This window comes from Heteronotia binoei, chromosome 6 (assembly GCF_032191835.1).
Source record: "Heteronotia binoei isolate CCM8104 ecotype False Entrance Well chromosome 6, APGP_CSIRO_Hbin_v1, whole genome shotgun sequence".
Classification (NCBI taxonomy): Eukaryota; Metazoa; Chordata; class Lepidosauria; order Squamata; family Gekkonidae; genus Heteronotia; species Heteronotia binoei.
In genome coordinates this window covers 22,517,163-22,533,385 of record NC_083228.1, presented here as the reverse complement: position 1 = coordinate 22,533,385, position 16,223 = coordinate 22,517,163, and the positions used below count along the sequence as shown (strand labels likewise).

General features: G+C 42.6%; 1 protein-coding gene across 3 annotated transcripts in view; it reads right to left on the bottom strand.

The window, feature by feature from the left end:
* The window catches only part of ARID5B (AT-rich interaction domain 5B), a 267,599-nt gene that overhangs the window by 67,978 nt on the left and 183,398 nt on the right, over positions 1–16,223 (bottom strand). For all 3 annotated transcript variants that reach the window (XM_060241097.1, XM_060241096.1, XM_060241098.1), the window contains one exon: positions 2,320–2,432. In XM_060241097.1, coding sequence (XP_060097080.1) covers positions 2,320–2,432 — 113 coding nt within the window. The remainder of the gene's footprint in view (positions 1–2,319; positions 2,433–16,223) is intronic.

The following is a 16,223-nucleotide window of genomic DNA, read 5'->3' as shown; positions in this document are numbered from 1 at the left end:
GAACACAGACTGCAAGCAACCTTATCAAAAAATACTGCAGAGTCCAAAAGTACAGTCCAACTAAGACGGAGGACAAAGGCTCTGGATTTCTGTGCTTCGTTTCGAAGAAGATCTTCCTCAGATAATGGTCTGTTATTAACTTACAAAAGAGGTGTTCCACCCCATATGCTTCTGTTACCTATAATCATTCTTCTTTAGCGTGCAGCAAAATTACTTTAATGTGCTCCCATTCAACCTTATCTTATGGACTCAATTCTCTGCCATTGACATAGTTGCAATTTTCTCTGTATTTTTGCCTTTACTTACTGTGCCTTTTCTCAGTGTTACCACTACTCAGCGGTGCCACCCACCGGCGGCAGCACCAAACAGAGGCGCCCAACGGCCAAGCAACCAGGTCAGTCTGCCTGCTCCCAAGACCTTGCATTGTGGGGAGGGGTCTGGTATGGGGGAGAAGGCCATTTGAAGGGGGACAGCAGAAGCAGGAAGGCTGGTGGCTAAGTCAGTCTGGGTCCACACACAATTGTGCTGTGCTTTGCAGAGATGCCAGTGAAGAAGAAGTGCTGCCCTCTCCTAAGCCCCAGGGGGAGTCATTAAGTGCTCCCTGAAAAATTTCAATGCCCTCCAACTTAAGAATTTCTGGCTATGGGCCTAGCTGAATTTGATCTACATGCCTGCCATCAGTTAACTATCCCTGCTGTAGGTATCATTCTGTAGCTGCCATCTTTTTTTCAGGCAGATACTTGGTAAATGAATCTTTCACTGCTACATTTCTAGCAGCAGAAGAACCCTACAAGAAAACAAAGGTAGCAGCCCTAATGTGGACAAGATAAAGGGCGATCTAATCAGAAGTAACCACTATTATATAAAAGCACACTATCGGTTATTTGAAGAAGGAAAAAAAAGATAGACCTAAACGTCTTGTTTTAATTACACACAGACACTGCAGAAAACATTCCTACAAAACATCAGATCTCTTTCAGAATCTCTCCCTTTTTCATGAATTTCTATATGTTTAGGGCCAGTTTTACATGCATATTTCTTGATTTCTCATTCGGTAGCTGAATGTGTGCACAGAGAACTGGAGGTCATGTAACTGTGACCAAACAGACACCATTAGAGCTGGAGTTCCAGGAGGCAGCAGATGAGAGTCTGTTCCTTTGCTTGGTGAAGCTTAGAGCACTGACATGGGGAAAGAGGAGCTTCTGCCTTCACTCCCACATCATTTTCCCTAGTGGAAACCACCAAGAGAGAGCCCTTTTTGCCACTTCCTTGGGTTCCACATATCCTTGGTCATATAATCCCAGGACAAGTGGAGCCCAAGGAAGGGGCAAATAGCCCCTCCTGTGGCCATTTTCACTACTGTGTAGTACTGTGAACTACACTGTGAACTGCACAGAGACAGAATGTGGGTCCCTGGACAAACGTTTGACTATGAAGAGATGTGTGCATCCCCAATTTATGTCATGTATACCTGGCCCTCTCTCTGAGGACATGAAAACTTGCCATACCAGACTCAAAAGGGACATGAGGACCAATGCTACAATGGGGCAAGTCATTAGCTGGAGGCTGTTTCTGTGCATCATGTGACTTGCTTATCACAGGCACCCAAAAGCATTGTGTTGTGATGTAAGATGACAGCTATAAAGAATGCAATGGCTCATTCATATGAACCAGTCATCACTTGATGTTGCTGTCATCAACAAGTGACAACTTGCAGTGGTGAATGAGTCACCAAGAAATGATCTCACATGTGCAAACCAATCTTTTGCAGGCCTTCTGAAATCCAGGGGCTGTTCAAACTCAATGGAATGTGTTTATAGAGTCTGGTCCAGAACAAAATTTGCACTGTGAATTTCCATTTAAAAAAACCCAGAACCTTGGCATTCTTCTAAGTAAGTTTTTTCCCCTGTATATATGTTTACTGGAATCCATTACTCAAAGAAGGTTCACATTTCATATCTATTTATATTTGGAAGGAGAGAGAGAAGGGCTTTGAGTGGTTTATTTTTCCTATGTAGATACCGGTGGAAATGTCTGGTGGGTGTTTACAAGGTTCAGATTAGTTCTCATGCAAAACTTTACATACAGACTCTGTTTCCAACAAGCCTATCACAACCTCCCTGTCAACTGGGAGGGCTGTTAATACCTTACATCATGGCAGCGCAAAATTCATTAGAAGGAAAACAACAACAATCCATCAAGAATTTGTGTGGTTTCCACACAAAAAAGCAAGAGCTCCTATTTTTTTATGTTTTGTTGTAAAGCAAAGGCAAAAATCTATCTATGACGAACTTTGATTCAGACAACCGAGTGACTTACCTTGGCAACAGCTTTGCTGTCACAGTTATTGTTGGAATCTTTAATGCCATTGAGCGAATCTCTTCTCTGCGGACATGGCTTCTTTTTGCGTGGTCTGCCTTTAAGGTTTGGCGCTGAAAACAAAACAGGCAGTGGTCTCAGCATAGTTTCTTATAAAGGCCCTTTTTCAATTGTGAGGCAATCTCCTTGAAAACAAATATATTAAACGTATCCATCCCCCCCTCATAATAAAGAAGTTTATTATTCCCAGTAGCTGTAGTATTTCAAAGTCTTAAACTTCTACATAATATCCTCCCCAAAACTAATCTGTTGCTGTTTACATCTAACAAGAACCCAAAAGAATATTGAGGAAGCCGAAACTGGTCTCACAAAACAGTACGAAGCAGCAAATTGGTTGAATGTCTTTAGACAGATGTGTATTTTATTCTGTAAAATGTAAAGCATTAACTGAATCTCTCTTCTGGCCATTACCTCAGATATTCGATTAGGCAAGGGATATTTGCAGCAAAGATCTTCTCAGGCACAAAAGCAACAATTTCAAGATACAGCTCAAGAAATAAAATAATTGGCGCTCCTATACTGTACATATTCAATGGCTGAGGCATGAATCAAAGAGAGGCATGATTCAATGGCTGAGGCATGAATCAATTTACCATATCAATGTATGCTTGCTAGGCTACAAATGCCTTCATTAACAAATCTCAAAGATTCCACAGTACACAGTCTAACCATTTGGAGGTACTTTGAAAATCAGGATATATCAGAAAATCAGACTATATGGCTCACAGAAGAAAAGCTCATCCTCAGCTTTCAGAGTGTGTGGGATTTTTTTTTTAAAAATGTATTACTACTACTACTAGAGTGCCCATTATGAGAAACCTATGAGGAAGGGGGGAAAAAAGAACAAAGTGGTTGTTTTGCTTAAGGTGAAAAGTGACCTACATGCGCTTTCAAATTAAAAACTACCTCAGCCACCAGCCTCGAACATTAACAGTGATAAACAATCATTAACTTGTGATTATAGCAGCAGCTAACTTGCTATCAACTCCCCTTCCCCTTTTTCTTTTTAAAAAGTAAACCATTGTTTTCATTACTTCTCGGGACCATTACACTAATGTCAGAAATCTAAACACCAACCAACCCTCTCGAGTCCCTTCTAATTGTTTCTAATCTTACATTTGTCACACAAGTAGTTTCAGGACATTTTTACATCTTAATTAGCTCTCCGATGCAAAAAAGAAAAGAAAGGAGCGTGTGTGTGCGTTGGGGGGGAAGGCTGCTGTAATGTTAAAACCGACAGCTCCGGACCCGCTTCCCGCCCTGGCTGTGGCGAGAGAAAAGGGCGAAGAAGAAAAACACAAACATACAAGCCCATCTCGCCCTCTCTTGGGGGGATTAAAAAAAGAGGCAAAAGTCTTCTTCCCGCCCCAGAAGCTGGAGAGGCAGGTTGTCATCTGAGGGAGGGGGGGGGAGAAAAGGGGCCCCTTTCGCAGGCGCGCGCGCATCCCCCCCCCCCGCGCAAAAGACCCCATCCGAGTCGTGAGGAGCCCTTCTCTTACCCATCCCCCTCGTCAAACCTGCCCTCCTCAGGAAGGCTCCCGCGTGCGACCGCGCGCGCTTCCCATCTCCCCTCACAAGCGCGGAGAGTCGGTCGTGGCGGCGGCGTGTGCCTGTCAGGCTCCCTCCGAATGAGCGCGCCCAAGCGGTGTTGTTTTTTTTTTCCCCCTCGGCGCTTACAACTCCCCTCCCTCCCTCCCTCCCTCCGGCTCCGCTACTCACATAAACACAGAGGAATGAGTGACTCGAGCCGCGCCGGAGAGGCAGAGGCGCTCGGCAAAGGGCATGGGCGGGCCGGCGAGAAGCCCGCGCCCCGCTTTGGCCCCGCCAAGCTCCGGCTGGCAGCCCAAAGCGGGCTTGTCTTTCTACTCTTGCGGCGCCCCTTGACCTCCTCGCGCGGCCCCCCAACTTGGAAAGCACCCCGAGTCGCACCAAGCGGGGGGGGGGGGCGGTGTGAGGAGCCAGCAAAAAAAAAGGTGAAAAAGTGTCAGCCTGCCTAAAAACTCACCCGAACTATTTGGCGCCTTGATACATTCTGGCCTGACGCGAGAGACCCCTGGAAGCCAACGGCCGCCTTAGGCGTGGATATGAGGCGATCCACGACTGGACAAACCATCTGAAGGGGTCAGCATTAGCTCTGGCTCAGGACCTTGGTTTCATCAAGATTACTAGTTCTCAAAAGTGGCGTTTTAATAAAAATTCAAGGAAATTTTTTTTGAGGGGGGGGCATTGATTTTTAAATCTCCCATCATATTTCCCATTTTTATGCTTTAATTAAATGAAAAGCTTCACAAAGCACAAAAGAGCACATTTTAGGAGCAATGTTCCCTCTAAGCTGCAGAGTCTTGTGAGCAAAAATTCTACTTTGTGAGCTAGAAAAAGCCCAGCAGAAACTCATTTGCATATTAGGCCACACCCCTGATGTCACCATTGTTTCACATAGGGTTTTGTAGAAAAAGCCCAACAGGAACTTATTTGCATATTAGGCCACACCTCCAATGCCAAGGCATCCAGAACTGTGTTCTTGTGTGTTTCTGATCAAAAAAAGCCCTGCCTACTGGTATTAAAGTTGTGAGCTTAACAGCATTAAAGTTGTGAGCTACTGCATCAATTAGTGTGCTCTGGGGCAATTTTTCCTGAGCTAAGTAAAAAATGTGTGAGCTAGAGGCTAAAAATCTGTGAGCTAGCTCACGCTAACTCAGTTTAGAGGGAACACTGTTTAGGAATAACAATCTCACCTCTAAGCAGGGCTTGTAAGGAAGGTGGGAACTGAAAGGGGGGAAGGAAGAGGAGATATAGAATTTCCCATTTCCCCCCCAGTTGTTGAGGAATGAGAACAGGAAATGGTCTCCTTACAGAATGTGCCCAGATTAGATCATGTATAACATAGTGGGACTTTTTCCCACCCCATTTGTATAAGATACACAATTAAAATAGAAAGTAGGAGGCAGCCTGACGGAATACTTCCCCTTTTGCTGAAAAGGTTCCCTCAGCTATGGCAAGATAGAGTTTATAGACGAATTACATTTCACTTGACTAAAAAAGTGAATAGCTGATCAATTCATAGTATTCATCATGACACTATAATGTTCTCAGCTCCAAAAGTGTTTGATGGCTTACTGAGTAAAAAAAAATGTCACTCCTCACAAAAGATATTAGTCATGAAGAGTATTCAAAATGTTGAATTGTTATTGGCTGAATAGCTCTCTCTCCCTATTTTTTCTGACTAAATTGGTTCTTGGAGAATGTCAGAAATGAAAATCCATGTCGATGTTCACAGATCTTCCAGTGCTTCACACAAAAAGAGGTACCAAATGTCAAGCCCAAGTAAAATCACGGAGCAGAGCTTAATCAGTGGATGGTCAAATTTGCCAGATTCCTGGAAGAGGCTGTGGCACAGTGGCAGAGTGTTTGCTTTGCATGCAGAAAGTCCCAGGCTCAATCTGTGGCATCTCCCATTCAAACGATGTCAGGAAACAAGTGCTGAGAAAGAACTTTATCAGCCAGAGAGCAGTTGCCAGTCAGAGAAGATACTATTAAACTACAGGGACCAATTGTCTGATCAGGGCTTTTTTTATAGATAAAGCCTAGCAGGAAATCATTTGCATATCAGGTCACATCCCCTGATGCCAAACCAGCCGGAACTGTGTTCCTGTGCGTTTCTGCTAAAAAAAAAAAAAAAGCCCTGCAGTCTAACCCAGTATAAAGCAGCTGCAACTATGGCTGGTCCAGGGTGATTGGTGCCTTATATAATAGGTGAACTATGACCCTGGCAGTTCCCCCATTCAATACAGAAAAAAGTGAGCAAGGTCAGACTGACCATACTGATAACCCAGGATGCCAGTGATTCAGGGGTGCCAAAAAGGCAACACGAAGCGAGGGGTCCTCCCCACACTTCTCAGCCAGCTGGACAGTAGCAGAATAGGAGAGGGACTGTGGTCAAGTACTGACAATCTTTAGCCCAGCTTGACTTTGTACCCTCCATCCCTCCTTCACTTCTGTTCCTGAGCAACAGAGCTTAAACCAAGCCTAACTGGAGGGGTAGTATTACAGGGCAGAAGCAATTGCACTTGTCTAGGGGTGCCAAATGGGAAGTCTGGCCTTAGGGTGGGCCAAGACCTTATTATTCAATGTCTCACTTTAGTTTGGGCATTTAAGCATGCGTGCAAAAGAGGCACATATTGTACTTTCTTATCTGTGGTATTCTGCCAAAAGGGACAGCAAAGAAAATGATTAAATAGAATAAAAAGGCAATTATCAGTGCTGTTACTTTTGTTGACTTTAGCTGATTAATTGGTAAGTACAATTTTATTCAGTTGTACTGAGGGCTTAACCTGTTTCTGGGTTCACAAACCAGACTTGAACTAGGAATTCTGTATTCAGAGCTTAGGGTTGCCAGGTCTGTGTTGGAAAATACCTGGAAATTTTGGGGGTGGATCTGGGAGAGGGCAGGGTTTGGGGAGGGGAGAGACCTCAGCATGGTACAATGCTATAGATCCCACCCTACTAAGCAGCCATTTTCTTCAGGGGAGTTTATCTCTGCCAGTTGGAGATCAGTTGCAAAAGCAAGAGATCTCCAGGCCCGTCCTGGAGGCTGGCAACCCTAGGGCTCCCACTTATTTCTGAAACTTAATTCTCAGTTGCATAGGAACTACAGGGCCGGGCAGGGGAGAGTTATGCCGTTCTTCTATGCCATTTTCTCAACCTAGGGAATTTCTATCTGACCTGTTGGGGAAACTAGTGTATATTGATGGGGTACACATAGTTTTCCCAGTGGGGCAACAAGGGACTTCCAGAGATGTTTCAGATCATAAAAAGAGTTGGGGGCAAGCCCGCTTTCCCTGCACACCAGTGTCCTGTTCTGAATTAGGTCCCCGTTGGCCTGTTAATTAAATTTCAGAAAATTGCTGGGAGCTTCAAATATAGATCTCCCAGAGCTCATATTCTGGTTTAACAACACCTAAGATGAACTCAGAAACAGTGTTACAGGTGGTTAGGCCCTCAACTGAAATCATGCCATTACTAGTTTATTTTTAAGCTTACATTGGACTAATAATTTTACTAATTTTTGCATATTCAACTATAAACATCTTATAGTTCTTTGAAAATGTTAAAGAGCATTTCAGTTGGCATTTTGGCATATATTTAATAATCAAATTAATCAATTAATTGCTGAAGATGAATTATTAATCAACTTTTTTTACTAGGCTGACGGCACAACCATATTCAAGTTTAGGAACACATTTATTTATTTAGATTTGTATTCTGCTCTTCCTGTGAATAGGCTCAGAGCAGATCACAACAAGATGGATAATATACATGCATTAATAGATATATAACAAGCTTTAAAACAACTAAAAATACAATATAAAACAGTGAACAATATATAATCACAGACACAATTTCAGATGGAGCAGGGCTTTTTTGGAGCAGGAATGCATTTCCAGCTGGCTCGACATCAGGGTGTGTGACCTAATATGCAAATAAGTTCCTGCTGAACTTTTTTCTACAAAAAGCCCTGTGTGAATCAATGGTGACACCAGGGGTGTGGCCTAATATGCAAATGAGTTCCTGCTGGGGGGTTTTCTGAAAGAAAAAAAAAAGCCCTGAGCTGGGGTGATTGGGTCCAGAGATCTTATGACACGATAACAATTAATCTCTCTCAATAAATAAATGTATAAAACAGAGAACAGTGGGGTAAACATGAAAATTAATATTTGATTCTGAATCTGCTATCAGATAAGGTTCAATGTGGGAAAAGTTATTTTGCTTGCTGAGTGCTGCAAACCAATAAATATCTGGGGCAAAAAAAAAAAAAGCTTACCTGTATCAATTTTAAAAGGAACCAGGTACTGCTTAGCATTTTATAAAGTTCAGCAACATCCCAGTCAACAATAGCAAGGAAGTAAATGGCTAGCTTATCATCTGTCATCATCTAGGTGATAGCCACAGTGTGAACACTGTAACATTTTTCATTTGTAATCAAAACATGCTACCTTTGGGACACATGCAGAGCACCTTGATACATCACCCTGTCATCTCTCCATTGCACCACTCGAATGGGCTTCCCCACCATCACTGGCATGACTAAACAAAAACAGCCATGTGATTTACGCACTACTCCTCTCTTTCACAGTTCTTCCTGTTTTGTCCCTAATTCTGACCTTTGTGACATTAACTATTTCTGTGGTGGCAGTAGGATTTAAAAACAAAATCAACATAAACAGACAAATGTGGAAGAGTAGGGGTGGGGTTTTTTTTTCAAAATAGAGAAATGGCAAAAAAAAACCCCAACTAAACTTAAAATCCAGCTAATTACTGGCAAGCAAATTGTTCTCACTACAATGTAAAATGATTTCTTTTTCCCATCAAGCTACTTCCTGGTGTTAAAGTCAGTCTGGGTGAGGTGAAACAGTGTGAAATGGAAATTTCGCAAATATCAAGAACCACACAAGCCCTTGCTGACAATCTCAGCTTAACAACTCTTTTCCATTTTAGAAAGACTTAACGCCATTTGCAGTTTATGAATCCCCAAGATAAATTATTATTTTTTTAAAGTGTGTGCACGTGTATATGTTTGAGGGGAGAGACTGGAACATAGATTTCCTGTATTTGGAAAGAGCGATAGCAGTATGAAAACTCACACTGCTGAATTGAAAACAATATTCCATGCTGCTACTCTGGAAGTGTCATTTTTAAAGGAAACAGAAGACAATTAACTTGCACTATTTTTTTCCCTTTGTCGGAGTTGATGAGAAACAAAAAAACCCCATAGCTCTAACAAATAAAGATGGTGTACTAGATATTCTGGTACTCTAAGCTGAATATTAAAACCCTTTACATTCAATTAAACCACCTAGTCAACATCACATCTGGAACTTAATTGGCTTCAGGGCAGCCACAGCAGCATCTGTAGTCTGTGGGTTGCTTGCCTTTGAGGACTGACATTCATTTGACTTTTTGTACTCGGAGATGCAAAGCTGAGTGCCAATTACACAGCTACTCTCTCAAATATGAAAAAAGCATGTGTGTATTCCCACCCCCCTTTGGCCATATTTCCCTTTAAAATACACCTAAGTACTGGCATTAAGATAATATTGTTTTCTTTAGCAGAAGCCCAGAGCATGACTATTTAAAATAACAGGAAACCCCAACTTTTGATTTGAGAAAATTTTCTTGCCCTCCTGGATGGAATCTTGGTTCACAAGAAGCAATTTCCATATTGGAAAGTTGCATACATATGTGATACATCAGAAAGAGTGACTGACAACCATAAAGCAGAGTTACCAGATTCCCAGTATTCCATCCCTGAGACTCATGGGAAAGGCCCTGGTGATGCAGCACTGACTAGCAAGTAACTATGGTTCTACTTGAGGAAACAATTAGGAATTGCCCAAAATGGTATCTGTGAACATGTAGAGTCACAATCATGTGGCTTTGTAGAAAAGGACGTATCACTGCACATAATAAAAAAAAAATGCAGAACATAAAATGCAGTTGAAATGTCAGCATACCCCCTCAGAGATCTACAGAAGTGCGGGTCACTTTCAGCATTTGACACCCTTACCTGTAATAAAAATGACAATGTAATGTGTGAAAAAACAAGTCCTGAAACTTCTAAATTGCCCAAACATTAACAAGTGCCTAAACCTGGAGCCAATTTTCAATGTGGTCCAGACCAAGAGGACTTCCTGGCCCTCCCCAGTTGGTATTGGCTTCAAGTGTCCTGGTCCCACTGGTGGACCTCCCTGATGGCAGTTGTTTTTTTGGGCCACTGTGTGACACAGAGTGTTGGACTGGATGGGCCATTGGCCTGATCCAACATGGTTTCTCTTATGTTCTTATGTTAGTACCAGATTATTACTTCCCATCTTCAATTTACAGTACATCCCACAATTAAGGAGGCACAGAAGTCATAAAAGAAGACATCAAGTGAATGGGCTCACTCAGGGTTCATTTTGTAGAAAAACAGGTGGTGGAGCTCATCCAGAGATTGTTATACAACTGCACCTACTATTCAATGAAGAAGGTAGGTAGGTGGGGAGGAAGAGGGGGAACCCTCAGAAAAGTTCAGGAGCTGTGCTCCTTTGAGCTCCTGCTGAATTAAAGGCCTGGGCTCACTGAAGGCTCTAAGATTTCAAATTGCTACCATTCGGCCTTGAATAAGAGTCCCCAAACCTGAGTCTCAGGACCAAAGCCTGAGACTCAGAAACCTTCACCAGACTGAGTGTATATTTCCTCACACTGTATAGAGTATACACATAACTATCAGGTTTTTCTGTCACTCACTGCATGTTTCTACACAGACAGCTGTCTGTATAGAAAATCATCACATGTGAAATCTGATGGAACAAATTTCTGATGTGGCCCTTAATGTCAAACAAATCATCCATCCTGTCACAAAACATTCAAACCCAAAGAATCGAGAGATCAAAGAATCACATGGTTAGAGCAGTAGCTTTTATGGATTGTTGACTATATTTTTGTTGGCTGATCTAGTATCGTAATAAACTTTTTTGATTGATTGTACTTTGGTCATAAAGAACAAGTCCAGCGGCAGAGTCCGAATTCAGAAGTCTTTGCCTCCCACATGATTGCCCACAAAAATAAAACAAAACAACAACAAAATCATTGTAACATGAGTTTTCATATAACAAATGTTGATGAATTATTGGACTAAAGTAGATAGGCCTCATAGATAAGCTTATGATAAACAGTTTTTTAGTGAAATCTTAATTATTATTTTGTGCACAAAATAAATACAACTGGGTTTTCATTTCTGTGGGTGAACGTATCTAAACTTTGAAGGGTTTAAATGATTAAAAGAAATCTGTGAACATTAAAAAAGAGTTAATGAATTTTTCACATTATAGCAAGTTTAAAGGCTTATAATAATCCCAGAGTGTTCAAAGTGCTTTCTATTCAGTACCTTGAAAGTCTTTCAAACAGGTTCATAACATGCAGTGAACAGAAAAAGGGGAAGACAAACTCAACCCTACAGTACTGTTCCAAGTGTCAGGCTACTTTAAAGATAAATATTATACAAATATATATATATATATATATATATATATAGAGAGAGAGAGAGAGAGAGAGAGAGAGAGAGAGAGAGAGAGAGAGAGAGAGAGAGAGAGAGAGAGAGAGAGAGAGATATAAACTGAAGTTAGGCTTTCTGAAAATGTACATCATAAATAAAATATATATATTTATGGTGTACACGGTAGCAAATAATGTAAGATTAAAAACGAACAGTCTGAAGATCAGACTTCAAGAAAAATGATGAGCTTGAAATACGCTTTAGTCATTTTACATAAAAAGTTGACGATTTCACATTCACAGTTGAATGTTATCAAACAACCAATAAGACTATATGCATTTTGACTTCCAGGGTCTTCCTCTGTGGTTACTAATACTATCATAAAACACACACAGAAGGAGAGAGAGAGAAGATATTGGATTTATATCCTGCCTGTCACTCAGAGTTTCAGAGTGACTAACAATTTCCTTTCCCTTCCCCTCTCCACAACAGACACCCTTGTAAAGTAGGTGGGGCTAAGAGAGCTCTTTTGAGAACAGCTGTTGAGAGAACAGCTCTGAGAGAACTTGTGGATGACCTAAGGTCACACCAGCAGCTGCATGTGGAAGAGTGGGGAATCAAACCTGGTTCTCCCAGATTAGAGTCCATGCACTTAACCACTACAGCAAACTGGCTCTCACACACATCTAGAAGCAAAAATATATAAACTGAAGCCAGGCTTTCTGAAAATGTACATCATAAATAAAAATATATTTTGATAATATTTATCTTTAAGTTAGCTTGATCCTTTGAACAGCACTCACAACATGCAGTCCAATTCTATACAGAGTTGCCCCCTAAGCCCACTGGCTTAAAGGGTATAAGTTGGTTTAAAGGGTATACTCCACACTAGCTCTCATACAAACCGAATAAAATCTATTTATTTATTTTTTGTAGCACAGAACTCAAGATGCCCTACAGAGTTTGCCTTCCATCATGGGCAACCCTTCTATAGGACAGATTGATTAGCAGCACCAGCCTAGCGGAGGAGTTTACCTTAGTGTGTGAAATGTTTCTTATTATTATCTGTTGAGTCTATGTCATAATACAGTTTATTGGGTGATTTTTAAAATGCATTTTTTTGACTGATATCAAGACATGTTGTTACAGACAGGCTGCTAAACTAAAGCATTAAGCACAGTTGGTCCAGTTAGCTACCTGGGCATTTTGTCAAGAATCAGTGCCATGGCCAGGGGCTTCGAATGTGAATGGAATGTATTACTTCATTTGATATGCCCTGCATTTTTCATGAAGACTCAATCCAGAGCATTCTCGGACTCCTTCGGCTGCTGGACAAATTGAGTAACTAGACTTTGACAACCTGCACCATTTCCCCTCTTATTTATATTAGCAAATCTATTAAGCAATCAGTGAAGCGCCATCCTGTTTCACTCTTCTCTGATCTCTATATGGTTATTTCCTGACAAGACTGTTCTGTTTTGGCCTTTAGGTGGTTAGGGATTCTCTGGGAAATGTTTGTTAAAAAGACGTTGTTTTTGAATGACAGCAATGTACTGTGATAGCCATTCTCCATCCCTCACTTGCCTCGCGGTTATAGCATTATAGAAATTGCAACCTGTTGCATTTATTCCTGTGCTAAGTGTGTTATTAGGGGATTGAGAGGAAGGAAAGCAGAAGACCAGGGATAACAAACTGTGGATGACAAAAAAGCCAAATGACTTAATAACAGTAGCTGAAGTTTTTGTTAAATGGAGGAAACAAGGGTGCCACCTGGTCTCCTTGGTATACAGTTATTTACTTTTATCTCAGTTCAATTGGATTGTAAGACTGTGGGCATGATCGATTTGTTTTGAAATCTTTGTATGATGCCAACCTGCAGGGTTGAACTTGATGAAATATTAAAGATTGCTCGTCTTTCTTAAAAGCCTTTCAAAAGCAGCCTTCGGAGAAGGGAGGGTTTTCAAATGGATCAAGATCATGATTCTGGAGGATGGGAAGGGTTAAATCAAGGGTGGCCACACTGCGGCTTGGAAGCCACATATGGCTCTTTCACACATATTGTGTGGCTCTTAAAGCCCTCACCATCCCATTGGCTGGCTTGGAGAAGGCATTGAAAGTTAAAGTTGCTTTCTTTCCACCCCTCCCTCCCCCCTCCCTTCCTTCCCTCAAACACCTGACATTCATGTCTTGTGGCTCTTACGTTAAACAAGTTTGGCCATCCCTGGGTTAAATCCATTTGCTGATGCAAGCTGACCCCTGCACCCCCAAGTGTTCAGCTGCTATTTGCCTTGCTGGAGAAAATCCAACATTTCTTCCTGTGAGAACTCTCTCCTGCCCCTTGCTCTGATGTCATGGCAAATCTATTTAGACATACCTTTTCTAGTTTAGTTCAAATTTCCCAGGGACCCTATTTAGTGACCTAAGAAGAGATTGCTGGGAGCCTGATCAGCTAAAGTCCTGTCTAATTATATATCATTAGGAGAAATGTCTTAGGCAAAGCAATTTAATTGTTTATTTGCTCCCTCTAGTCAGGTGTTTTGAACCAGATAGATCTACTGGAGTCAGCCCGTGCTGCTTAGCTGTGGATCAGTGACCCCCAAGACAGGGCCAGCTTGCCCACTAAGCAAACTAGGTGGTTACCTAGGGCACAAGGAGGGTGGGGTCGCCAAATTGGGCTCCCCCCTCCCAATGCCCCAGGCAAGCGCCTAGTTTGTCTGCCTCCTCCACCCACCGCTGCCCACCCCTCCTTTCCCTTCCCTTCCCTTCCCTCCCCCCCCAGCACGATCACAGAGTGCCGCATTCGGGCCCTGCTGGCTCCGATGCAGCTTGCATCTTACCTTTCAAAGGATGCACTGAAGAAGGCTTGGCTCCCTGTGGAAGCCAAGCTTTCTCCAGTGCTTCCTTTGAAAGGTAAGATGCACGCCACGGTGTGGCTGGCAGGGCCCAGGTGCGGCGCGATGTGATCGCACTGGGGGAGGGAGGCGAAGGGAAGAGAAGGGAAGGAGGGGGTGGGTGGGCACGGTGCAGCGCAGAGGCATGGGATGCGATGGAGCGCGGCACTGCATTGCAGTGCTGCAGGGCAGCGGCGGGGGGGGGGGCAGCCCAAAGACGATATTCACCAAAGCATCTCTTTCGCAATGCAAACAGCCAAAACTTGGCTTTCTTGAAAAGTTGGAGCCCAAGAACCATCTTAGCAGTGTTGGCAAGGGACAACCAATTTGGAAACAGCTACCTCCATCACTGGAGGATGTGTGGCTTGGAATGAGGGTTGCCAATCCCCAGTTGGGGGCAGGGGATCCCCCAGTTTGGAGGCCCTCCCCTTGCTTCGGGGTTATCAGAAAGCAGGGGGGGGGATATTTGCTGAGCACTCCATTATACCCTATGGGCAGATTCCCATAGGGTATAATGGAGGATTGATCCGCAGTATTTAGGGCTTGGGGGGGGGGCAGCTGTTTTTTGAGGTAGAGGCACCAAATTTTCAACATAGCATCTGGTGCATCTCCTTAGACCAGGGGGCGCAATTCTATGAGCCTCAAAAGAAGTGCCCTTATCCTTCATTATTTCCAAATGGAGGGAAGGCATTTAAAAGGCATGCAGTCCCTTTAAATGTGATTGTCGGAACTCCCTTTGGAGTTCAATCATGCTTGTCACATCCTTGCTCTTGGCTCCACCCCCAAAGTCTCCTGGCTCCATCTCCAAAGTCCCCAGATATTTCCTGAGTTGGACCTGGCAACCCTACTTGGAATCTCCAAAAATTTTGTGGAACCTCCACAATTTTTGGTCCTTGTGGCAACCATTTTATTGTGGGTCTCACTTCCTGTTTTCAAAATGCCAAATGTGTGCACAGGCTTAGCAAGATTAGAGACCTCTTCTTTTAGACCATTATTTTGACAAATTCCTGACCTGGATAGCCCAGGATAGCCTGATTTCATCAGATCTCAGAACCTAAGCAGGGTCAGTGTTGGCTACTATTTGAATGGAAAACCTCCAAGGCAATGGGAAACCACCTCTGAACATCTCTTGCCTTGAAAACCCTACAGGATCACCATAAATCAGCTTTGACTAAACAGTACTTCCTCTGTCCCCCAGACATATTCAGGTTTTGTTGGGGATTTGTCCCTCTGTGTTAGAATGCTGATTCTGCAAATACTGGATCTGGCCCAATGGTTGACACCTTCATAGTCACAGATATATGTGCTCTATTCCTCAGGTAATGTCAGATGTTTGCTTGAAAACAACTGTATTCTCAGAGGCTTCATTCTCCAAAGTTAAAGCACACAGCATTCCAGTGATTTCCCCTGAGGCTCATAGCATGGAAAGGTCAAAACTAGGTTACAATTAAGGTTAAGACCACAGGTATAAAAGTGAAAAAGAGGCAACACCCAATTTAGTAGTGAGCCGCTAAGTTGATGCCACCCATAAAGATCCAAAATAGCTATAGCACAGCCTAAAAAAAAACAACCCTTCTTAAATGTATTTCATTTCCCTCCTGAACTCCACAAGTATCTATGCATATAAATAAACAAAGTGGTATATTTAGATTCTATCCCTTCCCAAACTTTATTCCAGGATTACATGAACACTATTGCTATTTTTGGTGTTAAAACTATTCCTTAATGTCCTTCTTTCTGGCTGATGTCTTTTTGCCTGAGCCACAAGGCTGAAGCTGTATAATCAGCAGATTAGTTGACTGAAGCTAGTTGGACCAGTTTTAATTGATAGGGGCAAAATCAAGACGTAGGGTTGCTAACCTCCAAGTGGCACCTGAAGATCTCCCACTATTACAATTGATCTCCAGATGACCAAGATA